The 27,682-nt window shown below is 44.5% G+C and overlaps 1 protein-coding gene across 1 annotated transcript; it reads right to left on the bottom strand.

The window, feature by feature from the left end:
• Positions 1-4,669: 4,669 nt before the first annotated feature.
• Positions 4,670-6,034, bottom strand: HTR1A (5-hydroxytryptamine receptor 1A). Its single transcript, XM_049795388.1, has one exon. The coding sequence runs from the start codon at positions 5,980-5,982 to the stop codon at positions 4,741-4,743; it is 1,242 nt and encodes a 413-aa protein (XP_049651345.1). The 5' UTR covers positions 5,983-6,034; the 3' UTR covers positions 4,670-4,740.
• Positions 6,035-27,682: the final 21,648 nt, after the last annotated feature.

The following is a 27,682-nucleotide window of genomic DNA, read 5'->3' as shown; positions in this document are numbered from 1 at the left end:
GCTGAGTCTCCAGTCCTCTGTGTACCTGAGCATTTGCCTTTTCTCTTAATTGAGAGAGGTATGAAAACACCAGTAAATCTTCTGTCACTCACTGCCCAAGTCAAGAAGCCACCCCATTAAGTCAAATAGTTTAGACTACATTCTTGCTATGGAAAGGATCATGCACCAAAAATTTTTTCCTTCCATTCCAACAAAAGGAATTTCATGGTGTAGAGTTGCCCCCTCTTTGTGGCTGGAAGTCACACCGGCTACTCAGAGGGAACAGGAGCTCAGCTGTAGGCAGCAAGATAAGGTGAGGCTCACAGCAACGTATACCCAAGCAGGGTGGCCTGGGCTGAGATCCAGAAATCCAGAAGATACAGTATTTTTGAAAGTATGAGATGTGTAATCATTTTTAGATTTCACAGAGCCCCGCTAGGACTGTTCGCAAGCTATATGATAGCCATTTTGGACTTTCTCCAGCCATATCCAAAGAGGTAATAGTTACCCATCCTGTCAAAATTGCTTCTCTGAGCAGCTGTGAAACAGAAATTCATTCCCAGCATCCTTTTCTGTTTCTTTTCTCTGAGGGATGAATTTCTTGGTTACGTGTTTTAATGTAAAATTCACAATGTTGCCCTGAGTAATGTTTGAAACTGCAGATTCTAAAGATCAGATTTTTAGCTATGAGAGGATTGGGGGACATTTGTTTGGGGTATTTGGTTGTTGTTTCTGCATGTTTCAGGATGGGAACGTCAGGGGAAAGCAGGGAGTCTTAAACATTTTATGGGGAAGATTTCTGCTTAAATAAATGAAATTGCATGGTCACAAAATCCACTTTGCAGTTTGATCCAATATAGATTATGCCAGCACGTCTCTCCCTTTTTCCTACCCCTTCATCTCCCCAGCCCCAACTGTAAGTACAGTTGGCCAGTGTAAGTGTGCTTGGACTGCTCTGCCAGTACTTCTTGTCAGATGTGTGGTTCGGACCCAAATTCAGCCTGGATGGAGCCACAGAGCAGAGAAAATTCAGAGTTATGAAACTTTCTTCTTGTTTTACAGCAGTCTAAAGAAGCATTTTTAAAGGAAGAAAAGGTTAAAAGCCTTTATATCTATGCCTATATTTGGCGTTCACAATTGACTCGAGTTGTTAAAACTCAATTTTCTGCGTCTCCGTGTAAAACATAAAACCTCCTGCTTTCTATTTGGATTTTTCTTTATTCATTGCTTGAGGTCCATAGGTCCTTTCAAACTGAAATGAAGCTCTCTAAGCTGTGAGGAGGTTGCTTGTTAGTGGAGCAAATATAATACTGCACAAATATTGATTTAGTATAGAATTGAGTTCTCCCTTAAAAAGCACTAAATTCTCTGTTTGATTGGGTTCTTTTTTTAATCTTAGTGGACATCAGATTAGGAATTTGGAAATTACAGCAGAGAAACAAAAAGTCCCATCTTTTAAAGCAGGCCGTTCCCTCCGCGTCACAGAATTTAATAGAAGGGACGGGGGGAAAAAAAAAAAAAAAAAAAAGAAAAAAAAAAACAGACGACAGAGGGAGTGAGAAACGTAAAACTCTTCAGGGCAATACCGTCCCCGCTGCGGCCAGGGGAGACTTTGCCGCCGGGGCTGGCGCGGGGCGGCGGGGCGGAGGAAGCCCCCCCCGGCACCGCGCCTGCTGGCCCGGCGTGCCCCCCCCCCCCCCCCCGGGTCCGGCCCGTTTGGCCACGCCGCGGGCCGGAGAGCCGCCGGAGAGCTCTTTACCCTGCTGAGGAGAGGCAGAGCGGCTGGCGGGGGCTCCCGCGGACCCTCCGCGCCCAGGGGTGGGTGTGCGGTGGGGGGGGGGCGGGGAGGGGCGGGTAGCAGGGGTCCGGGGCCACCCCCCGCGTCCCGTCCCTGCAAGGAGCCGGCGCCCGCCCGGAGAGACAGGCGGCGAGGCTGAAAAGGGGCGTCTCGGCCCGCTGTGCACAGCCGAGCCCCGAAGTTCCCCCCCCCCCCCCCCCCCCCAGCTCCCGCCCCAGGCGGCAGCGGCACGGGGCGGCTGGGGCTTCTCGCAGCCCCCGGCGCGGTTTCGGGGGCGCCCGCCTGCCTTCGCCCTGCAGAGCGGGGAGGGGGAGGGGGGGAGCAGGCAGATGAAGGGGGCACAGGAGCTGCAGCCCTCTGGCCGCGCTGCCTGATGCGGCGGCGGTTGGGCATCGACGTCCCGGGGCTCTCGGAGGAGCAGGGCGACCCCGGCCCCGGCCCCCCAGCACCACCCCCCCCCCCGCAGTCAGGCGCCAGTCCCGGGGGTGCGGGGAGGGATCCAGCGCCGTCTGTCGTGCGGGGCCGGAGGGCCGCCACGCTTTCCCGGCCGGGATCGTTGCCGAGTAGTTTGCAGGAAGGTTTGCAGAGAAAAATTAAAAAAAAAAAAAAAAAAGTAAAGAAAGAAAAAGGGCAAAACGTGCAGGAACGCACTTGGAGCAGTCGGCGGGACTCGGGGGAGGAGGCGCCGAGAGGAGCAAACCCCGCCGCACGGCAGCTCTCCCGCCGCACCGAGGCGCGTCCGTGTCCGTGTCCGTGTCCGTCCCCCCCCCCACCGCCCGCCCCGGGGGCGACCGTGCGCTCCCGTCCCCGCTCCCGCCCCTGCCCCGGGGTGCCCGGCGGTCCTGCCCAGTCCGCACCGCCGGTGGGTGGGGGTCCCAAAGTCACAGGATATCCGAGCACTTCAGGAGAAGTTTCGGCTCCCTAATCGCTGTAGGCTGATTTCTTCTGACGCACCGGCACTTAAGGAATACCTGGAACACAAGCGGTTAGGAGTGATCGAAAAGGAGATAAGATCAAAGATCACTTTAATTGCGAAAGTGAGGTCAAATAAGTTTTTCAGAAAATCAGCTATATATCTGAGGCTGTTTAAAAGCACTATTGTCATTTAATGTAAGCGGTTTAAGGTCAAAAATGACTGGACACTTACATTCACGTGACGCACAGATTTAACATTCCCTTTTGCCTACAGGTAACACGGATTACACAAAAATAACCAGGAAAAAATATATATATATATTTGGTCAAGCATTCATGTCAGGCAGCCCGTCGCAGAGGTACGCGGCAGCCGCCCCAGTGCCAGTACCGGCCCGGCGCCATTCCCCCCCCGCCCCCGGCCCGAGAGCGGCCCCAGGTCCCGGCCGCAGCCGGCGGGAGGGCCAGGGGCACGGCAGGGAAGGGGCAGGGTGGCAGGGCGGACAGAGGGGCTGTGCGGCGGGCAGGGCTGTCCTTCTTGTCCTGCTCCGACCCCAGGCCAGGCGGGGAAGGCGAAGGGGAAGCACCCCGGGTTTCCTGGGGCCAAGCAGCTGGGACTGACGGGAGCGGGGGGGACACTCTGCGGGGGCGGGGGGGCCACCGTGGAGACCAGCCAGGCCAGGCTTGGCTTTCCCTGCCCTTGGCATCGCAGTAACACTGCCTGCCTCTGGCCGTAGCTCACAGCTTGCGGGGAGGGTCGTGCTTACCCCCGCCGGGGCTCGCCCGGGGAAGCAGAGAGCCTGGCGCTTCCCCAGCCTGCGCCGAGATGCTGGTTTCGGCACCTGCGGTTGCCGCCGGCGGATGCTCTCGGCCCCTCCCCCTCTGCCACGGAGCACATGGCAATGTTTTGGTCGATCGGTTTGGTTCGGTTTGTTCTTGTTTGTTTGCGGGTTGTTTGGGTTTTCTTCCCCCAGCAAAATGTGCCGCAGCCGGCTGCCTCAGGAGCAAGAGCGATGTCTCCGGAGAAACTTTCGAGCCGCTCAAAACAAAACAAAACAACAACAACAACAACAAAAAAAAAAAAGAAACGCTACTTCGCAGGGTGCTTAAACTCCCTGTGCCGCTGCGTGCGCGGTGAACTCAAGGGACAGTGGCACAGCGCCAAGCCTTTCTTTGGTGGGAAACCCTCGGTCAAAGGCATTTAAAAATATATATATACATATCTCCATATAATGAGGGGTGCGGTAGGGGGTTAAGCCCCATCACCTCCCTGCACTGTAGCGAAGGCAAGCCCGATGAACTGGAAGGTCCTAGCATAGCAGGAGAGCTGCTAGACCCACGTAACGCAGACGGGGATGTTTCTGTAAGTACATTGCAAGGTTACAGAACACGGTCGCTTTTCCCCGGAGAAAATCCATTTGGTGGTTTATCAGCCCGGCAAGAGACGAGCCCAAAGCCCCTTCTTCCGATCGGGAAGTCGCCTTCAGCCTCCATACCCACACTGCCGGACCGAGGTCGGACTCTGAGCGGCCCGCCGTCTCCTCGTAAATCCAAGAAAAAACCCCGACACGGAGGTTTTTCTGCATAGGGTGGTTTATTTTTACCGATGCTACTCGGGCAGACACTGTGGTTTACAGCGACCACAAGCAAGGACCTGCAAACCCTAAGTCTACCCAGAACGATGGAGGGGAGGGAGAGAGGCGGGAGCGCCGGCAGCCGGCAGCGGAGCCCCGGCGAGGCCAGGAGAGGCGAGGGCGGCCGCGGAGCACCCCCCCCGGGCCGGGCGTCCCCCCACCCGCCCCGGTGGGGCTCTGCCCTGCCCTGCCCTGCCCTGCCCTGCCCCGAGGGGCTGGTCCGACGGGAGGAGGAGCGAGGGAACCGGGAGCGCTGCGGAGGGGGATCCCGGAGCCCCCCGCCCTTCTGCCGGCGCTGTAGAGGGGCTGGGCGGGGGGGGTGGGGGTGGGGGGGGCGGACGGGACACACTGCGGCGGGGGCGAGGCGGAGAGAGCGAGTGGCAGGACCCCCGCTGCCCCGTCCCGGAGCGGCGGGCTTCACTGCCTGCAAAATTTGCACTTGATAATTTTCTTAAAAGCACTTTGGAAGTCTTTGTTGAAATAGGCATAGATGATGGGGTTGAGGAGGGAGTTGGAGTAGCCCAGCCAGTTGATGACTGCCCCCAGCCACTCGGGCATGTAGCACTTACTGTCACAAAAGGGCAGGACCAGCGCCACGATGAAGAACGGCAGCCAGCAGAGGATGAAGGTGCCCATAATGATGCCCAGGGTCTTGACAGTCTTCCTCTCCCGGGACAGAGCCATCCTCCGCTTGGCCTCCGTGTTCTTCTCGTTGCGCCTCTCGAAGGAGGGGGGCGGCGGAGAGCCGCACGCCTCGCTGGGCAGCGGCAGGTGAGTCTTGGAGGAGCTGTTGCAGCGCTGGACCTCGATGATCTCCAGGGCGGCCCCGTCCTCGCCCTGCCGCACCGCGCCGTTGACACAGGCACCGGGCTTGGGCTCCACAGTCCGCCGCCAGCCCTTGCCGGGCTCCCCGTTGCTTTTCTTCTGCAGGGCGGCCGGGGAGAGGGTGAGGCAGGTGTCGGCGATTTTCTTCTTCTCCGCTTTCTTGACGGTCTTGCGGATCCTGAAGCGGGCCGCCTTGAAGATGCGGCCGTACAGCACCAGCATGAGGAGTAGCGGGATGTAGAAGGCGCCGAAGGTGGAGTAGATGGTGTACCCGTGGTCCTTGCTGATGGTGCAGGCGTCGGGGTCTGAGCGGTCCTCGGGCGTCCTCCAGCCCAGCATGGGCGGGATGGATATCAAGAAGCCGATGAGCCAGGTCAGGCTGATAAGCACGGCGGCCCGCCGGGGAGTCCTCTTGTTGACATAGTCGATGGGGTCCGTGATGGCCCAGTACCTGTCCAAGGCGATGGCGCACAGGTGCAGGATGGAAGAGGTGCAGCACAGCACGTCCAGCGAGATGAAGATGTCGCAGGTGACTTGCCCCAGCGTCCACTTGTTCAGCACCTGGTAGAGGGCCGCCATGGGCAGCACCAGCACGGACACCATGAGGTCGGTGACGGCCAGCGAGCCGATGAGATAGTTGGCCACGGTTTGCAGGGAGCGCTCCAGGGCGATCGCCGCGATCACGCAGGCGTTGCCGCTCACGGCGCACAGGATGAGCGTGCCCAGGAGCAGGGAGGTGAGCAGCTGGTAGCCCAGGGTCACCTCGGCGAGGCCGGGGCCGCCTGCCCCCTCGGGGGAGCGCTCTGGGGAGGTAGTGTTGTTGACCACATCCATGCCGGGCGGGGGGGGGGGGTCGCTTCAGGAGACGGGCATGGGAAGAGGCGCCGGTCACTTGTGCGCTCCCCTGGCAGGAGGCATCGCCGCCCCGTGCGCTTTGGCCACGCCGGGCACCCCCCCCTCCGCCACCCCTCCCTCCCCTATATAGCGCGGCGGGAGGCGGCCGAGGCGCGGAGGACGGCGGCTGGCGGAGCCGCCCCGCGCCCGCCCATCCCCGCCGCCTCTGCCCAGCGCGCAGCCCCGGGCGGCGGGGGCGGCCCTCCCGCCGCCGCTCGCCGAGGTGCTGCCCCTCTCTCCGCCGCTCTCCCGCGCCGCTCCTTCCTGCTCTGCCTCTCTGCTCTCCCCCTCCCTCCTTCCCCTCCCCTTCCGTCCCCCCCCATCCCGCCCTTCCGCGGCGGGGGGGCGGGGGGGGGGGGTCTCTCTGGGTCGCCATCGTCCCCCTGCGCCGCCGGCCGACCGGGCGGGAGGGCGCCGGTGTCCGCCACTCCCCGCCGCCCCCTCCCCGCTAAGGGGGGAGGGGGAGGACACCGCAGAGGAACCCACCACGACTTCTCCCCACCCCCGGTCCCCCAAATCTCCTCTCCGCAGCTCCGCCCCAGGCAGCGGGGGCTCTGGGCTTCCCCTCGGGACCGACGCCGGCGCCTGTGCGGGGTGTGCGAGGCGGGGGGGGGGAGGCTTTCTGTGGCCAGGCGCTGCCGGCTGGGGCAGGGGGCACCCCACACCCCAGGGCCGCCTGCGGACGGGGGGGGGGGGGGGGGGGGTGTGCCGGGGCGGTGGCGCCGGGGGTGCTTATCGCCACCTGCAGGCAGGCGGCGGCGGCCCGAGGGCGCGGCGCCCGGGGCGGGGCTCGGCCGGGCACCCCCGGCCGCGGGGCCGGCGGGACTTTCTGCTGGTCTGCATCCTCGCCCCCTAGCCCGGCCGCCGCTCCGACCGCAGCGGACACGGTGCGGCCGGGGTTGCCCGGAGAGCAGCACCAGCCATGCCGCCGCGGGTGCGGGGAGAGAGGGGGCACGGGCAGCAGTGTCGCATAAAAGTCTCGGGAGGGATTGCTGTACAACCCAGCGCCGGGCAGGGCTCCCGCTCGGCCGCTTACGAGTGCCGTACCGATGAAAGTCCCATTCGTGATGGTTCATGCCCTCCCCCCAGCGTCCTGCCGCGGGGAGGGCGGTCGCTGCCGTCGGGGGCTCCGCGCCGGCGTGCGGCTCCCCGCCGTCCAGCTCCCCGCAGAAAGATGGCATTGCCCCCCGGCTCTCCCGAGACGGGAATTACAGTGCAACACACTGTTGAAATCACAGTCCTCTGAAGACAACAGCAACAACAACAAAAAAAAGAGGGGGGGGGGGGCGGGGAGAAAGAAAATTAAGTAAAAAGCGTTACAGTTCATCCCGGTAGGAGGGGGAAAGGGTGAGTCTGAAAGTGAAATGAGAAAAATATCTCTGGGAACAATCCTGAATAAAAAAAGAGTGTCAGATCCACACATCATAAGCAAATCAGTTAACATAAATAGAGTAAGTTGAACAAACAATCACAAACCTGGGAAGCATCTGTCATTTAAAGAAAAAAAAAAAAAGAAAGAAAGAAAAAAAAAAAAGGTGTTATTGACAGGCTTAACTCTAGCCGTCCGTGAAAGGTAGAAGAAAGTCCTGTGACACAACTTCTGTGGCAGGCTTTCTACTATCTTGCGGCTCAGTATTTTTAACGACGTGAGATCTTTCGCTCTGCTTTGTAATTGTGCCATACAATCCCAGAAAACGCAGAAAGCCAAATAAGTAATTGCTTAACAGGAAGAATTGCCAGATTCTAGCTTAATCAAACTTGACATGAGGATCGCAGAGCCTGGCTTGCACACGCTCAGGTTTCCTTAACTTCTTTCGGTCAGCACTTAAAAATAAGGCTGAGTTCACAACTTCACATTTGGACAGATTTCGGCCAGTTCCTCTTTACAAGGGGTCCAGGCTGCATTTCTCTGCTTCTAGGCTTGCGATCTTCACTAGAGATGATCAAGGTGCGCTGGATAAGCGGAACAGAGCTACATACCTGCATGGCTGTTTGTGTTAGCCGATCGCGCTAACATTTACGTGCTCTCTGCCCTATTGAATGAAGACACACAGACAAAACAAAACATAATCGATATTTAAGCATGCTTTGCTCCTTCACTACCAAAACCCATTTTCTTTTTAATGTCTCCTCAAACGCACGGCAGTTTGGCTTCTAAACAGATCCCTATTAAAAGACCCTTTCCCTTCAGTGAAAGCAAAGTTTGTGCTTCTTGCTGTTTAGAGCCAGTCTGATGCAATGAAGGAAGTGCAAGTCTGGGAGGCAGGAAAATCTCTAAGAGATTGTCCCAGCTTTCTTGCATCGTCGTGGGTAAGTCATTAGCCTAATTAGATTAGCCTGAAATTAGCGTTTCAAAGCCAAGGGTGATGTGAGTTTTAGCAGTCCACGAAGGGCTCTTGGGGAAACTGTTTCCAGAGGCGTTTGCGTTGACACGACCAAGGCAAGTCAATCCCAGACGCTTTTCGTCGAGAAATTCCTGTGGGAAAAAGTCGACAGGGTCCTTTTTCAATCGAAATCTTTTAAATCGGCTTTACTTTTTTAATTTATTTTTTGCTCAGAGACTGAAAGTCATTTCACTCTGAATTAAATTGAGAAGCAATTTAGGCAACCACGGAGGAAGGGGAGGGAGTAGGAGGTGGAAGATGTAGACGAAGGGAAAACTCACTCTTTTGATGTGACAGTGTCTTTAATCCTACTAACCATTTAAACAGCAAAATGCTGGTTAAACTTTCAAGCAACTAAATGATGTGCTAATGTCTTTAGACAACCTAGGTGAAGCATCTAGGGAAATTCTTTAAGAAAAGCCATAGCCCCATAAAATCCAAGCTGACTGCAGACTAAATGAAACCTTAACGCCGCACAACCTTAAAAAGTCCAATTAAAAAATTAATGCTATTCAGTTATGACACAGCTGCATCAAACAAGAGGTTCCTCAATAAGTATGAAAATAAAAGGCATTAACAACTGTGGCAGAAGATGCATTCCTCAGCAATTTCATTCTACACATTTCAAAAAAGGGGAGAGCTACATATTCTTGATGCTCTCAGATTATGACTGTATTATCTCTTTGCCAAAGTAAAACTGAAATGCTATGATTTGATTACACCATTTTGTTCATGTGGTTGCATATTACACTTTTGTTTGAAAAGGATTTGGGTCTAGGATTTTTTTTACTATTCACCAGTATGAGATACAGCATTTGTGTTATTCAATAAATTACATTCCAGTAATGGTTTCAAAATGAATGGGCTTTACTAGGGAGCTAAGGAAATTAACAATTTCAGTTCACTGAAACTGATCCAGTATGTGCAGTTTTCTGTGAGAGAAGTTCCAAACAGGTGGAAGGAAAGATGTGCCAGGAGACAACCTACCAACTACAGCCTTCTTGAATTTTCTCTCATTAGGCATCTTGGAAATACAGCCAACAGGAATTAGCACTACTCCACACTGTATGAAACCTTTTGAAGAACAGCTATAACTATAAAATACAGAAAAGCAAAAAATAATTTCATGGCTGAAGTGACTGTACCATTGAAACCCATCCCTTTCACGCAAGCACACACATTTGTGTATGAGATCCACTTCAGAATACCTGCTCCTACCTTTCATAAAGCAAAAAATGTTTCACAGTAACAAATTGAAGCTTTGTACTGTAAAAGACCAAAAGCTGGAAGAAGGGGACAGAAAAGTTTAAGGCCATTGCTAGTGTTGTAGCTGCATAGCTCTTAGCCAAACTGCTCTGGATCAAAATTAGTCCAAATCCAGCAATCTATTTAGTCCAAACTTTGTGGACAAGATGAACCAGCCAGGAACCTAAGTGATTTTCAGTACCAGTAGCAGAATTGTCCTCTGTGTCCTGTCTCTAGCTATGGCCAGTTTGTGAAGCCCTGAACATCCAACTCATATATATGAAGGGCGGCAGGGGGGAACTCCGCTTGAATCCTACAATTAGTCTGCTCAGAATCAATACACTACAAATTCAGTGCCATAGCACAATAAGGAAGCCTAAATTTCCAACTTTGAGATCACCTTTGTGCCATCTCAGTAATTTTTCCCTTTTGGGACATGGCGGTGGGCTGGCTAGTTCTCCACGCAGCCCTGTCCAGCCATCTTAGAGCTGGCTAGCTGTGGCTCTGCAAGAATCAGCTCGGGTCTAACAGAGGTAGAAGCATCCGTACAGCACTCAGCTTCAGGGCTGACTTAGGTCGTGCAAGGTGCAGAGATGTCTCTCAGCCTGCTCCTTAACTCTCCCAGTTCTGCAAACACAGAACAGTGACACCCAGGGTCAGGCCTGGAACGATCTGCTAGCTCTGGTGCCAGTTATGCCAAAGGAGCAGTGCTGCTTTGTGGCTTTAACAGGTCTTGGGAGTGGTACAGCTGGGTTGATACACTGATAATTCAGCTTCTGGCGGCTCTGCACTGAACCCAGCCAGATTCCTGTTCCCTTTTCATTGCATAGTTAGTACCAGATCAGTAACCTGGGCCCAATAACCCAGAGGAATAACCTGGAAGATGCAGGAATAACCACCATCTCGGAACGGTGGAGTGCCTGTCTATTATGTTTCCCATGTTATTAACCATATTTTCCACTGCCTGAGATATCCCAGTTGCCACTATCATCCTAGACAATGGTGAGCTGACTGCACATTCCACTGTCTTATTCTCATTCCATTCAGCTGCCTTACCGCAACTCTCATGTTCATCATTTTTATTAAGGCCAGAAAAGATTTAGATACGCAAGTATTTATTTGCTATTTCTGCCTTTCTCTGCCAAGAACTTACAGTAGTAACTAAAATTATATCATAACGCAGCATAACCCACAAAAGGGGATAATTCATTCCACCTCACAGTCTTAGAATAGAAGAGTAGGTAAACATTTCACCCAAAATGAAAAAATGTTATGTATATTCAAGCAGCAGCACTGAAGTTAAACTGCTACTAGTGATGCCTGCTATCAAAATCATGGGGGAGCTTTTATGCAAGTCTAGAAGTTTAAGATGAATTTTGAAGGATGTTCACTTTAATGTTATTACTCCGTGAAGGGAAGAGACTTTCAAGCATATTTGTTCAAACACAAGTTTTCATAAGTTTATAGAAACTTCTCAGAATTTTTATATTCTGGGGAAACTAGGCTTTAGGCTAATTTTCTGTGTTGCCCCTTTTGTACGCAGTGCAGCTGTGAGGAAGAAAGAGCTGGAAGATTGTCTCTTAACCATTTATGCATTTTCTTGATATTTAAGCTGGTAAGCATGGATTTGATCCCAGAGAAACTCTGGGAAAATCTACTTAGTTGACTCTAATCATGCTGTGGAGAAGAAAGCAATGTTCCAGCTATGCTGAGGTTTTTATCAGCACATCTCCTGTGTCAGAGACAAGGGAGAGCAATATGCTGAACTGGTGTATTAGGAGCTGGTCTCTGTGAAGAAAGATTTTTTTAGCTGATAAAGAATCACCTGTGTGGTGCAATGCAGTCCCAAGAATCCAGAATATGGCTAAATGGCTTCTTAAAAACTATAATCTGATATTTGTAATTTAATTAAAAATACTAGCTCAGAAGTAATTTTTTCTCAACCAAAGTTTGCAAAATAAATCATCTTAATAACATCCACTATACAATTCTAAAATTGCTGACTAGCACTGCACAGCTTCTTCGTTAAATCAGGCTTTTTCTTGAACCTAATTAAGATTATTCCATCTATTTACTTAACATTCACATTCATCTTATAGCAAAATACACGACCAGCTTAAAGCATTTGCTAACAATACATACCAGATTCCAGTAGTGTTCTAGATCTTAAGCAATTTTTCCAGGTATTAAACAATGTTTGCATGATTGTTTAAACAAGGACTGCAGATACATTCCAAGATTTGCAACCATTTTTATTTTTTCACTTATTAGTTACTTTATTTATGGATACATTTCAGTGGACACATTCAGGTTTTTTGTTTTGTCCTCCCCCCCCCCCCCCCCCCAAAAAAAAGGGACTAGCTTCTAGATAAGAAGGAATTTTATACATTGAGCATTAAAAGACTTTCAAATAAATTTTAGCTTAAGGAGATTATGCTCCAAAGATTTTTATTGTGAGGGCCATTTTTGTTGCTTTTATATACATATATGATTTCACTTCAGAGGAGAAAAAGTAAGAGATAAATTATTTTCGAACAACAGCATATTATGAAAAAACCATCTCATTTCTCTAGCTAAACTTGTACAGGCCTCAGCTTTAAATATCAGGCCAATCTAAATGAGTTTATCAATATTTTCCAAAATAAAGTTAAGGTACTTGAATCTTACAATTGAATTGCAGGTGTAGCAATTGATGACTTCTGCTCTTATCATGTCAGAACTTCAATACTACACTGGAGATTAAAAGTAAATTATGTAGCATCATTGCCTCCTTAATCAATAAAGACGGCAGCTAGAGTTTCAACATCATTGCTTATAAAGGGGATAAACTCTCCTGTTGGATGCATACTGACTGGAGCTCAACAGTATTGACTGCAGCTCAGTAGTATAGTAATCCATGTGCATTTTTAAAAAAAATATGTTATTAGGACTTAATTTTAATTTCCTTACATTAAAAAGAATATAATAGTATTAATTAAAAAAATACAGTTTGGAAAAAGCAGGGCTGATGTGTAGACATTAAACTTTAGGAAGGTCTTGGCTTTACAGACTAACTTGTTCCTCGTAAATGAAAAACAATTTATTTTATCTACACAGAGACGAGTCACATCTAGTCATAGAGCCCCACACAGACTCTGCTTTTAGACTGACCTTGACAAAGGCCATGAGGATACTGTCTTTCCTGATCTATTAATCTCCTTTACCTGGGGCATTAGTCGGCACAGTGCTAAACCACCATGTCTTCCCAGGAACCTGGGACATTGTTCATGGAGGAAGATTGTCTTGTATTCTTGATGGAAGTAAATGTGCTCTTGAGGAATTACTCAGCTGCAACCCCCTTCTTTTTCTTTATGAGTTTTCCTAGTACAATCACTGTACCATGCACAAATGTTAGTGCTTGAGGCAGCTGGAGTATATAGCCAAGGATACAGTGTAAGGCAGAAATACCCCTTTTAGCAGCATCCCGTACTTGATATCAGTTTATAAGCATTGTCTCATTGATACTGCTCATTAACTTCTAATCACCCTACTAACTAGCAGGGTTCAGGTTAAGTTAATCGCTCAGGATTTTTATCTAACAAATAGATTTCAGAGATCCCCCAAAAATAGATCCACAAAAATTGGCACATGGAACTTACAGCTTCTTAATCCTTTCAATAGAAAATGCTAAGAAGCGTGTTACTTAACCTGTTCTCACCACAGTTCAGATACTAATTCCATCAGCAGAGCTAGAGACCTCAGTAAGTTGCTGTCTATTTTCAAAGACTTTAAAAAAAATCCTGAGGTTTGGGTTATAAGGTGGTGGGAGGCACTGCTACTACCTCTTCTTGGCTATGTTTGTATGGAATTAGGCCAGTTCAAAATAAACCTGCTGGACAGAGGTCACAGTCTGTGAATCCAGCTAGAGCTTAGATGTGAGCTTGGTGTTGCCAGGAAATAATTAGTTCTGTGTATTCATCACAGCAACAGTGTGGGCTCTCTTAAATTGACCAGGGAAATCACCAGTAGGAAGCAGACCAGTGGAAAAGTCCAGGATACAGATGAGTAGTGCAGGCCACTGCCCCTCACTTCACTTTCAGTCCATTCACCAGACGATTCCTAAAGGAGGCCAGGAAGGGAAAACACACAATGAGGGCAAGTAGATATTCTGGCTAACCACAGCACTTAGAAACACAAAGAGCGTAACACATTATATAACCTAATGGATAAGTTTACTATCAAGATAAGCCAAACAGACCCTGTCTACTACAAAGAAACAAACCTAACAAAGCTACAGTTAAGTGAGACTTGATCAGATCTTAAACATCACCGTAAGTGTATGGGGTTTTTTGTTATTTCTTGGGTGCTGGTGCTGTTCCTTGATGACATTAGTTCTTTCCCAATGTTTTTCTCTTCTCTGCTTTCCTATCCCATTAATGACTCTATAAGCTCTTGAGTGCTAGGCAAAATTTCCGTAGCCTCATGAGCTTCACCACATCTGCCACAGACACTCAACATTCCCTTTCTAGTTGCAATGGTCATCTCAACTCCCTCTTCGCAGTTTCTGTTATCGTTCAGTTAGGTACAAGATAAGTAAAAATGATGGCGGGGGGGGGACGACTGTTGGTCTGAGATCACCTAGTTATCAGTTCTTAATTGTTAATCTCATCTGACCAGATGGGATAAGATTATGAGGCCCTCAAACTATTTGAATGGCACATTACAACCATGGAGTCTGTAAAGTGTAATTGTAGTGCACAGTGTCCTGCTAAAACTTTTATGAATCTTCATCTACAAGCAGGCTTTGTGAGGATAAAAATTTTGCCCACAGGCACAGGTTGCAGTAATGAACTTAGCTGCAAAGGTAGCCCTTACTTTTGTTAGATGCTCTGTCCGATTACTTATATACAAGTACTCAGCATTGTAGCACCAGCATCTTTACCAATACAAAACAAAATCTGAGAACAACATGTTAAGAAAATTCTAACAAACCAGACCCTTCCTCTCCACTCTCTTCAATAATTTTATCTTCATGACTGTTCATACAAAAAAGTCACAATGTGTTTTATGTATCCAGTACATCAAGTATCCCTCAAGGTCGTCACAGTTTTTCTTGCTAGACACATTTTATGTTAGTCATGAAAGGCTAGATAAGCTTTCTTTCACCTGTACTCTGGTGCAATATATAATTACATCACTGTAAAGAAGCGTGGAATTATGCCTTTGAGACGAGCAATTCATTTCCTCCTTTCCACTTGTCCAGAGGGGAGAGTAAACTGCCAGTTTTTACCTGTTTCTGTCCATCTCCCTCAGAAGAAAAAGGAGTATGGCAAAAACCTCTTTCTTCCTCCCTGTTTGAATAGTTGTGGGGCATTCTCCTTTCCCCCATCCAACACTAATTATGTGAACCAAGAAGCAACATAGTTTATTCACTAACCAAAGTTATGCTTAGATTTTTCTGAAGACAGTTTCGTGAAAATTAACACTGCAGCCATACATATACTTCATGTATCTGTTCACTTGGTATCAGTCCTCTTCTGCATCATATTCCATTTTTAGTAAGAAATCAATATTATGATATCGCCCTTGAATTCAATTGCATTTTACTTATTCTCCATTTCAGTTTCTGCAGGACTTTGGTAAGTAGTTATGCTGGCTAAGGCTCTTCAAATGAAAAAGGGAGTAAATTGTTTTCTGCATAAATGAACATATCTGGTTTTGTTTATCTTGATGTCAGAGCAACATTGCCATCATGGGGATAAATTTACTTGTACTTGATTATTACTAGAGAATGAGAGAGACTAGAGATGAGGAAGATGGTATTTATGACTCTTTGTGTCTGCAATATCATTCAAGTTAATAATCTATCTGGCTTTAAACCAAGCAACGGAGGATCACAGGAAAAAAAATAATTACCTATTCTATTCCTTACATAGATCAAATCCTGAATGTTCATTTAGGGATTCATATTTTAAACTGTGACTGCATCCTCCTGTGTGGGGACTTCTATCTGATCATAAGTGTAAGTACATAAGAATCAAAAAGGAAGAAATAGCTGTCCTTCATTTCTGTCACCTTTTAAGTCTTGTGGGGTCAGGACACTGTGTCTGGCTCTTCCCAATACTTAAGTGCATTTTTCTTCTGTTAAACTATAGAAAGTCAAATCAATTGGGCTGAAACTACTGAAGTCCAAGGGGCTTTGTCAGGATAACTCAGAGGGAGGTTTGGCCTCATCCCTTCTATTCTGAAATCCAAGTAGGCTAAGTGCAACCTGCAGCTGGGAGAAACTCCACTTGTTGAGACAAGGGATGCATCTTTATCCATCAGTGGCCACAAACTGGACTTTCAGAGGAAGGCATAAACCCCCACTGGACAATTATGCACAATATACCTATTGGAGAAATTACTGAAAGATTTTGCAGGCCCACACAGTTAATGATTAATGTATGTTCAAAACCAAGAGAGAATCTATTTATATCTCTTTACATACATTTTTACTCTAATGTAATTAAGGTCATAAAAATGTCAGGTTCAAAAAGAAAGCATATTTTGCTCTTGGCCCTTATTTCACAGTTGGCAATGAGTTGAATAGTTTAATTACATGTTGTGTAAAGAATTATAAATGGGTTTTTACATTTTTATTAGTGAGCCTTCATTTGTGTATTAAGAAAAGCCTGAAATACATTCTATACCCTTATTTTATCTACCTCATATATCTTTATAATAAGTTTCTGTCTGAACAGAATTACTCCGGTCTCTTCACATCATAGGGAAGCTTTTCTAGCTCTCTAAGCTCTTCTCAAAACTGGAGTGTCCGTTGTGTCTCTTGGAAGCATTGTCCCAGGAGAAGAGATCCTGTAAAGTTCTTTTTCCTGAGAGGACTCACTTCAGCAAATGTGAAATTTTCACCTGAGAAACTAATTTAGTTATTGCTTCTAGTCTCAATTTTCAGAAGAGCATTATCAGTAGCTAGTTAAACAGCTCTTCTTTCTCCTTGAACTATCTTATTCAATGCATATATAGTTTGGAGCAATCTCCTACTTATGTATAATATTCAGTTCTTCTTGCACCCATCTTTCTGATGGTTAGACAGAGAAATAGATTTCAAGCCTTTTCAATAGGTAATAGCACTGGCCATATTATTAATCATGAGTGCAGATAGAGATTAATAATCAGTATTTTAAAAGTCTGAAGAAAGTTCCTGGATTAAGAACAATAGAAATTGGTTAGAATAAATGTCATTATTAAGAGATGTGGGTTTGGTTTCCCAGCTGCTGTAAATCAGGATAGTTAAACTGTAATTATCAATGGCCACAAGTTATAACAAAAACTGAGAACATAGTAAGAGTCAAAGATGTCTGTGACAGCTAAAATAGAATATTCTGTGTCACATGAGCACAGACAAAAATGTAACACTGATTTCCATTGCACTTGGTCACCAAGTGTACATTAAAGATCTTGTCTGCTGTAAATAATATTCAATTATTCCGTATTTGCAAGGTAGTTGAATGGGGAAAAGAAGGTAGGCTGAAAAATTTGCTGTTGAAAGGAAATTGTTTCCTGGTTATTCTGTACCACAATAATTGCATCTTTTTCACCTAATAAAGCATGTCCCACGTTTCTTAATAAAATGCAAATGAGAGTGATATCATCAGACGCAAGAAACTGGATGCAAATGTGTCATTCCTTTAAAATGCAGGCATTACAGAGATGCATACATCCAAGACCATGAAAATAACTGCAAACTGTTCTATGAGACAATGCTGGAATATCTGCTCTGGTGCATGATGGCTGTAACCTTGTACCCATCAGTCTTCATCCACAGGATCACCGCTGTTAGGGCTACATTCCTGACTTGGGTATCTGTCAATTTTTGCTGTAATGTTTATCATGTCATTCTGATAAGCCCTTAACAAATGCTTTCTCTATAATAGTTGTTACCTGTATAGCAATTCTCTTTGCCTGCTGTATTGGGGGTCACTGTAATGATGACCAACTTAAACGAAGTTCTGGTATGTACATGTCACTTTTTCTAACTAATTTTTCCATTTTTGATTTGTCTTCTGTCGAGGTTCAGTGAAGATGGATCTTTATCTTTCTTTCTTCTATGGTTAAACTAGGCTTCTGGTTTCCTTCATACCTGAGGTGAATGTTCCAGTTCTCCATAGGATGACGTTCACAGAATGGACACAGGATGAAGACAGTCATAAGTTAAAACAGCTTGTGCCTCAGCAAAATGCCCACTGATTTTAATGGAAGTTTACAATCATAAGGGCTACAAGTTTACCAAGTATATATGGACAGCTTCACAATACTACTTTTCTTTAGAACTACATGAAAATAAAGATTATGGGAAGCAAAAATCCATTCATAAATGGACTCTTGGAATAAGAGTCTTTGTTCAAAGAACAAATTCTTTTCTTCTGTTCACTAGTTGAATTTGTTTCGGCCAAAGGGAGTTGAGGGTGCAGGTTTTGCAAAGTATTTTAAGCACATATGTAATGTTCAACAAACATATAGGTCTGTTTGCCCAGGTATGTCCTACTGACATATATGGGCAAGCCAACTACCTCACAAATATTTGGAATTCAGGGGGAAACACGAGATGAAGCTCTGGCCATGTTAAAAGCAAGATGGTTTTGCACTGAAGTCCTTTCCACTGCCTTCAGTGAGGACAGGCTTTCTTTCAACATTTTCTTTTCATGTTTATCATCTGTTGGAACAGATTCTCTTTTGTTTTCCCAGAACATCAAAATCCCCAATTCAAAAACACTTAAAAATTAATATTAATGACTAATATTAACAGCAAATAACACATTTGACTAAATCTATAAAGATGATGAGATCCAGTAGTCAAATATTCAAATAATGATGTTTCTATTAATGTATTGTTGATACTAGCTGATTGTTCATTTCCTAAATGGTAGAAGGACAACAAAGGAAAGTATAGAGTCGGTATTTGTCTCTTTAATTGTCTCTTGATTAAAACTATTTTACTTTATGTAAATAAATAAATATCCATTCGTCCACAGGGAGAATGATACAGTGGCTTGGTGCATATAGCTGTAAAGTGGTTTCAGATCCCTAGCCCTATGGCAAGTTAATTGTTTATGCAAAGTGGCACAGCTCTAACAATATCTCCACCACAAGTTGAAAAGTGCCTTACTTCAGCATACCAAACAGCCTCACAGCCAGCATGCCTTCTAAGCATGGAGAAGACCTAAGTACAAGTGTCTCCCATAAACCAGAGTTTGGAGGACTTTAGTCCATATGTTCAAGACCTTAGGGACATATCGTAATGATCCAGCTGCCAATTATGGTAAGATATTTCTCAGTTTCAGGCCTTTTCTAAGGAAAAGTAATTTCATCTAAATATTACTGTCCTTCCTACAGATATTAGCCCTAAATTTTTACATCTATCCTGGAACAAGATTATTCTTAGTGTCAATGTCACATTCTTTAGTCTTGGTGTCTGGGAGAGTTTACTGAAGACTGGAGTTAGACTGTCATGGAAATCCAACTCCTTTAAATTCTAACCCCAACAAGTTCTAGCCTAACAGCAAAGCTGGTAGAGATGTAACATTTTTCAAGATGAAAAAATCAGCCGTTATCACAGGTAATTGCTATCCATAGTAGCCATGGGTAATGGCTGTTTTCTCTATAGCCATAGATCTCCCACATCTTTATGGCAGTTTATTTGACTGTCAAGCAGCATAACATCTTTCAAGGCCAGACTGTTAGTTGCTGAACTGAGATTGGAGGTCTCTTTTCAGGCTTTGGATTAATCAGTCAATTGTATTTTTCCACCAGGAGGGAGTTCTCCTAAAAAGGTAGAATAATCCAGGCTAGATGCGTATTTCCTTCCTGGCAGCCTCAGATTTGGTTGCATATTTGGCAATTCAACATCCCTCTGTGAATTTGTCACAGCAACAGCAGGCTGTTGCAAAAGCTGAGGACAAGCACTTGTCTCCACAGTCGTGATTTTAGACTGCCAATCCATGAGTTGTGTGAGAGACCAGCAGCTTTGGATACCTGCAGGCTAAATCTTCTTCTTTCACAACAGGATCCTTAATTGGACCTAATGGCTAATATTCCCTAAGTGCAGGTATGTGGTCCTGGCTCTTTATCTGTGCACTGGATACTAACTGTACCTAGATAGGTATTTTTCAAAAATTTACGCTGCAGCCCATAGCTTGTCCCATAAATTCTCAGTCCCAAAAACTGAATCCTAGGAGCATGGTCTCTGTCAATTCTCTAGAATCTCTTTCAGCCATAGATAGCCTAAAAGTGACTAGGCATTTGGTTCTTTCCCATGCACCAGATTTACTCCAGTATAATTCAATGCACTTTCTCCTAGATTACAAGGTGATGAAAATCAAGCTTACAGAATGCTGCAGAGTTCTGAGACATTTCTATACATGATTCAGCAGTTGCAAACCTGCAGCTAAGATGGCATTTCCATTTGCATTAAGCCCCCACTTTCCCAATTACAAATGGCAGGACAATGATCTGATACTGGAATAAATCAGAAATAATTCAATTAGAACCACATTGGTTTAAAACTGAAATAAGTAAAAGCAAAATCAGCTGTATGATCATCTGCATACTACTCTGCCATCCGTCTAGGATTCTAGCTTACAGCAGTCATCTCCAAATCTTTTTGATTGTGCACCCCCAATATATGTATATTTATTTATTTATAAATTATATACATGTAATACTGTACTAATATATTATGCACATTATAAAATGCACATAAAATAGACATTTTAAAAGGATAAGATAAACATTAAATTATTATTTTATTATATTTTATTTATTATTGGTTAAAAAAATATTTTCTTCATACACCCCAACAGATTGTCTTGTGCATCCCCTGGGGTGTGCACACCCCACTTTGAAGACCACTGTCCTAGATTAAAGTTCTGTCATTGCTGATTTTTCTCCTAAGCAAAGACAGCCCCCATGTAATTTACAAGTCACTATCAATGACAATGGTTTTCTGCATTGATGGTTTAACTGGCAGGAAGCGTTCAGCTGTTTAAAATGTACAACAATAATGTAGCAAGCCCTACCAGCTCTGCCATCATAGTTTCTATAGCTAAGACTAGATGTATTGTTTGTTGCCCAGGCCCACAACGTTGAGCTATTTTTTCTGCAAAGACATCATATGTCAAACAATTGCCAATACACACGTGCATATGAAAATGTAGATGCTGCTGTTTTGAACACTTGACAAGGACTATCTGGAAAAGTCAGAGAAAGGAAACAAAAAAGGACTTAGAAGCATGAAAAGAAAAGAAATCTCACAGATAAGAGTATGAAAATTGTGAATAAAATCCTGGTTCCACCAAAATTCAAAGTGCCCATTCACTTTCACTAGGTGAAAATTCTGCAGCAAATACAGATGTGAGCAGCTCTTCTAGTCAGAGCCAGGCAAGATTTCAAACATGAACAATGTAAGTCAGATCAATGCATATCTTTAGAAGATAAAATACATTTTATTTGCTGGAAAGAAACTGGGATGGTGGAATGCCTTAGGTAACAAGCTGGAAGAAAAAAAACTCCATCTTTTGAATTTAAATGAAAATGTGCTTAAATGTATTTTAGCTGGCAACCAGAAACTGCCACTCTGACTAATTTTTAAATATAACTCAGCTGCAAAAAGGCAATCCAAATTTTGAGAATTCCATCAGAAGTCAGCTAATAGCTATGAAAAAGAGCAAAGAAGCAGCAAAAGCTATACCAGTTCTCATCAAAAAGGGATAACATGCAGATTAAAGTGGACTGGTAAATGTTCTGCTTTTGGCAAGTCTTTTTGTGAAGAGTTTAAAGTCCACAATTACAGTAGCAAGGCACATCCTTTAACTTCTAGTGATTTCAGGGACCTCAGTGGGACTATCTGTATGCTTAGAGCTAACTCCTGATTCAGCAAAATACTTGAAAAAATGTTGAAACTAGTAAGCATTTACATTCTTCAGTGCTGCTGAAAGAAAACACATCGCTGCATGTTTGCTTTAGGACACAGGTCAGTACTCTTTACTCATTTCAGTGGTGTTTCTGCCTCAGGGAAGCAGATAAATCTGTCAAATCTCTGAATCAGATCAACACATCAAATGGTGATACAGACACAAGAGGGAATTACTAGAGCACATAGTCTTAAACCATGAGCAGGTGAGAATGCCCTTTAAATATGTGTACAAGCAGTGGTCAGAGTGAACCAGCACGTGATGGTACTCCAGAGAGGTATCTCTAAATTTATCTTTCAGCCACCTGTGATTAGGAATAAGTTAATAGGTAAAATGCAAGAAGCCTCAGAGTATGTAATACATAATCCTCAGCAGTTCCAGGGTAAAACCACTCAGCTTTGAGCCTGGCAAATAGCATTTTATAAGCTTCCTATAGAAGCTTGCTGGCTCTTGTCATTCCAGTTCAGGTTAGCAATCCTAAAACTAAACCAGACCTCAGCTGCTGCCTGGGCCCAAGTAAGGTATAAAGGATTGCCAGAAATGCTGCTAATGCCCTTATGTGCACCTGAAAACACTGAAAGTGGTTGAAATTGATGTGCAAAATTTCACACACTGCTTCAGTTTTAACAGAAGTGACCCAAGCAGTGCAGTACCTGTGAAATACATTGCAATAGCTCTAAACATCAAATTAGCTCCGTCCCTCCCCAGGGACCTTTTGCTTGTTTGGGGCTTTTGGAGGCGGGGAGGCAGGTCTAGTGATGAAGTAACGAATATATTTGGAAGTAATGCATGAATATAGCTTAGCAAATATTTAAAGAAGAACCTATCCAATTGATTACAGACCTCAGGAAGTCACTTGTGCAAAGACAAAAGAAAGCACGAAAACAGTTTTCACATTGTAGAAGAAACAACTCAGCAGCACTTAAATGAAACAAGTCAGTGTCCTGGCTGACTGGAGCTGTTAAGAGTCATCCTTTAACTGGGAACCTACCCAATGTTCCTGATATACACAGGGTGGAAATGCTGAAAAAAATGAATGAACAAATATAAGCTATTATGATATGCATCCCTTGTGCAAAGAAGTCTTTGTAGCATAACAGAATGAAGTTGGGGAGAATTTTGTCATTAAATTATTGGTAGCTCAATATTTAATACCCTGGTCAAGGTTTTACGTTATATGCTTTTTATAGCTAGAGTTGAAAGAAGTACAATAAAAATTATTGGCTGGAATTAATATAATCCACCATCAAAGAAAGTGGTAGTATAAAGAACAATCCTTCCTTTAAAGAGAAATGATGGAATGACTCTACCTAGGTTATAGCAGTCATACGGTATCTATGCAAGTATTGGAGCTTGTGAGGAAAAAGCAGACAAATCGTAGCCATTTAACAATGTCCCTCCAGAAACTCTTTCTGCTCACACGTAGGACGTTTCTCATTCCCATAGGTGTAGAGGTCAAACACTGTAGAGTCTGGCTATGTGGAGTGACCAAGGGACAGCAAGTTCACATTTAAGTGTACTCTCCAGCATCACCTTCACTCAGCAAGCCAGAATGGTTTTGATAAATGTCCAGAAATTAGACAGAAATATGCCTGATCAGTTTTTAGATACAGTTATCCACTATTTATTGCTCTAAGATATGGGGTCACACTTGATGTGAAATAAAACACACATTTTTGTAGATGCTGGATATTTACGGGCTGGGAATTTCAAGGACATCGAGGAAAAAGGTTAGGTTAACACTGAGCACATTTGAAAATGTTTCCCTAATGGAAAGAAAGTAGTAACAGAACAAGTAGGCATTTTAATGTATTTAATTACCACTTCAGATATTATTTTCTATTAATAATTTAAACAGTTTGGGGACAATCAGCCATTGACAGCACCCAGTTCTGCAACCACATATAGTAAAGACCAAGGCAGGCAGCTCATACTGTCTGTCCTAATCAATTAAATGGGAATGCTCTTGGACACTGAGGTGAAATGTGTGAAAAGGCCCACAGCTATGCTAACAAACTCTCTTAGCACCCAGAAGATGGTAGTTGCATGCAGTATGTCTTTTAGTAACAGTCCCAGAGAAGGCACGGGAATTGACTGGAAGTGGCAAACGGCCAGAGCTTTTCCCAGGGAAAGCTCGTGCAGTACAAGGGGAGATATTTCAGTGCATGGGCAAGTTTGTGCTACTGCTTAGCAATTCGGGAAGCTGTAAACTACTGCAGTAGCTGTAGTCACAAAATTCAGATGTATTGTTACACTTATAATTTGATATCTGATCTCACGCACAAGTATGTGCAAATCTGAACAGTTACAATCGCACATTTCAAGAATCTTCTGTGATAAACTGCCCAGACTCTAGAAGAGGAAGGACTGGTCCTTTATCTAAACAGATACAAATTTCATACAATTCTAAATTTTGTTAATCTAGTTTCCCTCCACACCCAGATTTTCTTCTGTACAGTTTGTTTGATGTTGGCACTGAACTAGGCTGAGGTTACTAGCCTTTGGCATAGGATTGCTGAAATGGGATATTGCTCAAGTTAGCAATACACATAAAATGAGAAAATGTACAACAGCTGGTTATGCAGGATCCTCAGCTAGTGAAAGGGCAGGTTTGGCAGTAGTAAAGGAAGAATTTTTCCACAGATTGATAGAATTAAGTCCCAAAGGAATTTCTGATCATTTAGGCTGGTCTTCTACGTGGCACAGGCCATTTTATTTCTGCCAATTACACCTATACTTATCCAATTTACTATCCAATTCTGATTTGAAGGTATTCAATCATTAAAAAAAAAGACTTTGATATTGTGTTCCAACATTTTACACCTTCATTGTTAAAGCCCATGCCTAACATGCTGTTTGAACTAGTCTCATTCCAGCTTCTGCTTCTGACTTGCAGCAACTATACTTCTTATTTTTTTTCTTCTTTACCATCAGAGAAGGGAGTTTTTAGCTGCAGGATATTTAAAAGAAAAAAAAAAAAAGAAAGGATTGTGGTAACATTCAGAGTAATCATCTCTCCCACTTTGGAAAAACTCTTTAAAAGTTTGTGGCACAGTTTTGTAATGTGGCACATTTAAAAGTTTGTTGCACTCCACTTAAGAGTCATCTTCACTAGCAGTTTTGGAGATATTTCTACATCTGTTCATAAGCACTCAAGTGCTTCCTCTGATTCATTGTTTGAAAACTAAAGCACTCACTCATTTTGAAAATAAAAACATTAAAAGCACTTTTTCTTTTCAAGGAAAATTAAGACGTAGTATATTTTCAGCCTTTACAAAGCCTTTTCCAGTCTGTGATGCTATCATCCCTTGTAAATGATATTCACACTGGCTGGGTATGATAAATGCATATTTAATACACAGCACTTATCCAAATATTTAAAAAGAAAATCTTTAATGTTCAGTAATTCATTTATGCTGATTCCACTGCAAAGCAGAGGCTTTTGGGTCATCTGCAGAGCACTGGCCATTTAGGACAATTTGAGAACTGGTAGGCTCAGGACAAAGCCAAAGATTTGACTGCAGAGTCAGTAGTGTGTAACACTGCACATTTCTTTTTTCTTTCCATGGTGATTTTAGCTATCATGTATGGTTTTTCCCCTTCCCCCCAGATGAAAGCTTTTTGTTTTGTCCAGAAGACCTTCTTAGTTTTATTGTGGGTGACATTCTATGCACATTTCCCTGAGTGACAAAGCTAACCTAAGTGACTCCTGTCTCTGACTACTCATTCCTACCTCATGCCACAACACATCACTCCTTAGCTGTTTTTGCACAGCTTAGTGAAGTCCCACTGAAGACTGAATCACTGAATCACTGAGATCAGCCGGTCTAAAAAGAATAAACAAGCAACAAAACTTTGGTGGAAACTTCCTTCCAATGGCCCAGGGTGCAGCACAGCTCATGCATTCTAGCACTGCCAGAAGTGAGGTGATGACAAGCCGCAATGTAGAAATAAGAACATGCATCCACAGGCAAATCAGAGGGAAAATTTTTATACCAGCTGGGATATACTTAGGAAAGTAACTGCGACTATGCAATCAGTCTGTAATTCCATGACACACTGAGTCTGGCTTTAGAGCTTCCAGTATCAGATCAAAATCAGTACCACCACACAACACAAAAGCACTAATCCAGCACAAATTCATTGCAACTTGAGATGTTTTCACACGTTTTGATGGGCTGACTTTGTACCATGAGGCAAGTATCATCTGACCTCCTGTATCTGGCTTTTGGTATAAAACCAGCCATGAATTTCACAGTGTGCTCCAGCTAAGGCAACATAAACGCAGCCATAAACTGCATGCTTGATTTGGATCAATTTCTTATAAATGAATGATTCATTAATGTGTTAATTTGGTATTGATGACTGTGAAACTATGGCCTCTGGAGTGAGACAGTTTACAACAACAGCCATTAAAGATGTGCCAGTGGTACAATTATCTCATCATTTTTCTAACTCTGATATCTGATATGAATTTCAGCAAAAGCTGGAAAAAGCTCCCATTGTACAGAGTTTAGGACTGCAGGGTGGCAGTCAAGTCAAGTATCACCTCTTCTCACATGTCCATATACTTCCAATATTCATTCCTTTGCCTCCTCAAGTACAGATTGGGTGTAATAAAGTAGAACCTTTCTTTGAGTTAGGGATTGTGTAAGCAGGACAACATTCTGCTCCACTCTTTTACCCTCTCTTAGCACCATTTTAAATAACAGATTTTATCTAGTGATAAAGAATTCTGTAATCTTTTTCTGATAACTCTACTTCACATTATTAATGAAAGAGGAGTGTCACACAGTGGTTGAATGAAGGTTTCTGTCCACACAGCTTTCCCGGTCTCAAATTACTCTCTTCACAGCCCTCACAGGAAGACTAGACCAAGAATTCTACTAATCTAATGATTTACAATAAAGAAAGTACATAAGGGTCCACCAGTATCTCATCCCATCACCCCAGGAAACAAAACAAAACAAAACAAAAAAATTAGAAATATTAAAGGGATACCCCCGTCCCCATTTATTATAATGAAAAGCTCTGGAGTCACACCTCATGAAACACCACTGCAGACTGTACTCCTCCATTTCACAGCAAACAGCAGATGGTCAGGTGTGCCTGAGCCTCCAGTGATAGATTTCCAAAAAACTAATGCAGCTCCACGGGGAGAGCACAAAAGGAGTCAACAGCCTGCAATACCAAACACAGCTGGGGAAAAGTTGACAGTCCGTTTCAGGAGTCCTTTTCCACAGGGGAAAACCACAGAGGAAAAACAGATATCAGGAATATCTTGGTTTGCTGTGATAAGTTATTCTCCATACGTACAAACTGGTGTTGCCAGTTTAGACATCCTGATGGTGTTTATCTTCTCCCTAGCATTAACAATATGCCCTGTTGTGTACAATATGACCTTAGCTGTTCTTTTAAATTTGCTGTTTCACTGTGGTTCTGTAATAGTGGACTTCATCAGTTCTCCCATGGTGTTCTATTAGTATCTCCTGTCAGAGTACCCAATTTTGTGAATTTTCCCCATGTATCTTATACACGATTATGCTTGACTGCTTGTTCCTAAATGTTCACCACAGTTTATTTAATCTATCTGGCCTGGTTTGTTTCTCTGGGTTAAGTAAAAATAGCTTCTAATCACATTGGTTGCTCAATGAATTAGGAAAATCTTATGTATTCCTCAGAAAATATGTACACTTCCTCTGTCATTTTGTGGGGTTTGGTGCAGTGAATTCCAGAGTCACCCAATTCTGCAAAGATCACTGAATGCTTATTAAGGTATTTTCCCCTAGTGTCTATACACTTCTGCTATAAATTTAAAGAAATAACTAACCTTTAAAAACAGAACATATACAAATAAAGGGAATATTATTTGCATTTGTTTTATGGACGTGATTCACAAAAGGAATGCTCTTTTGAATTTGAACTCTTCATTATAGTACAAACACTCTGAATTCCAGTCCTCCTGTCTTTCCTCCAAAGTATTTAAAACCCGCTGAGGTCCAGTGATATCTGCAGACTTTCTCGGTATGTTCTTTATTTCACCATCCAAGCCATCAATGGAAT

This window comes from Accipiter gentilis, chromosome Z (genome assembly GCF_929443795.1).
Source record: "Accipiter gentilis chromosome Z, bAccGen1.1, whole genome shotgun sequence".
NCBI classification, from domain to species: Eukaryota; Metazoa; Chordata; class Aves; order Accipitriformes; family Accipitridae; genus Astur; species Astur gentilis.
The sequence above is the reverse complement of the archived record's forward strand: the minus strand, read 5'-3'. Positions and strand labels throughout refer to the sequence as shown.